The 921-nt window shown below is 39.7% G+C and overlaps 1 protein-coding gene across 1 annotated transcript in view; it reads right to left on the reverse strand.

Annotated features, from left to right (window-relative positions):
• LOC129742210 (sodium/hydrogen exchanger 3) overlaps positions 1-579 on the reverse strand; it is a 24,170-nt gene extending 23,591 nt beyond the window's left edge. The window contains exon 1 of the mRNA XM_055734082.1: positions 540-579. Coding sequence (XP_055590057.1) covers positions 540-579 — 40 coding nt within the window. The remainder of the gene's footprint in view (positions 1-539) is intronic.
• Positions 580-921: the final 342 nt, after the last annotated feature.

The raw sequence follows: 921 nt of genomic DNA on the forward strand, positions 1-921 counted from the left end.
GTTTTCCATTTTCAGCTTCTGCGTTTATAACACTGTTTACGATTCTTTCGGAATTTTTTTTGTCCGATAACCGATTCACGACGTGTCAAACGTAAACAATTTCTTGCATCACCGCGAAATTCTAGCGATATCACTATCATATTAGGCTGGAACAAATATCAATATCTTCTTTTGTTAACCCACTCCACCCCCCCCCCCCCCTTCGAAATTTCAAAATTTCAAAAAAAAACTCGAAGGAGGCAATAAATAGAGTTTGAAGTATTTTATGTGAATTTCGAAAAAAAAAAATCAAATATTCGAAAATATACAGGACAGGATTTTAGAAAATGGGAGTTATTTCTCCTTTTGTATTCATGATTTTATTGAATTTTTCAATAACAAATTACTTGATTTGTAGATTTTGTGCAATGATATAGTATGCAATTTTGTTGAGTACAAGCTTTCGTGCAATTTATTCTAATTTATTTGATTTCCGGATTGTTTTTATGCGCCGTTCATCGTTCATCGAAGTGCTGATCTCCACCTTTTGATCACCTCACGTTTCTCCGTCCGGATGCCTTCGTCCTTATCCCGACACATTTCAGTTTGCGGCACGAAGCTTTCGCGGGATACGTTGAGCTTCTGAAAGAACTTTCGTGTTTCCTGGGAACGATACAGCTGCTCCAGCTCCTCTGCCTCTTCGCAGTTGGTGATTTTCCACGTTTTGGCGGGTGCTACACTCCTCGTCGAACCTGCCGTTTTTTCAAATTTGTTTCACATGCCCGATGACGTTCTCCTCAATACTGTAGATGACTGTCCTAATGGTATATGACTCGATGCTAGCGCCTGTACGATTAGTGTCGGCTTTCTATCTAAACGTGGTCGATCTGTGGTTGTGTTTTTTACAGTGATTTCCAGGTGTAGTTGTGTAGGAGACGACGC

This window comes from Uranotaenia lowii, chromosome 2 (assembly GCF_029784155.1).
Source record: "Uranotaenia lowii strain MFRU-FL chromosome 2, ASM2978415v1, whole genome shotgun sequence".
Classification (NCBI taxonomy): domain Eukaryota; kingdom Metazoa; phylum Arthropoda; class Insecta; order Diptera; family Culicidae; genus Uranotaenia; species Uranotaenia lowii.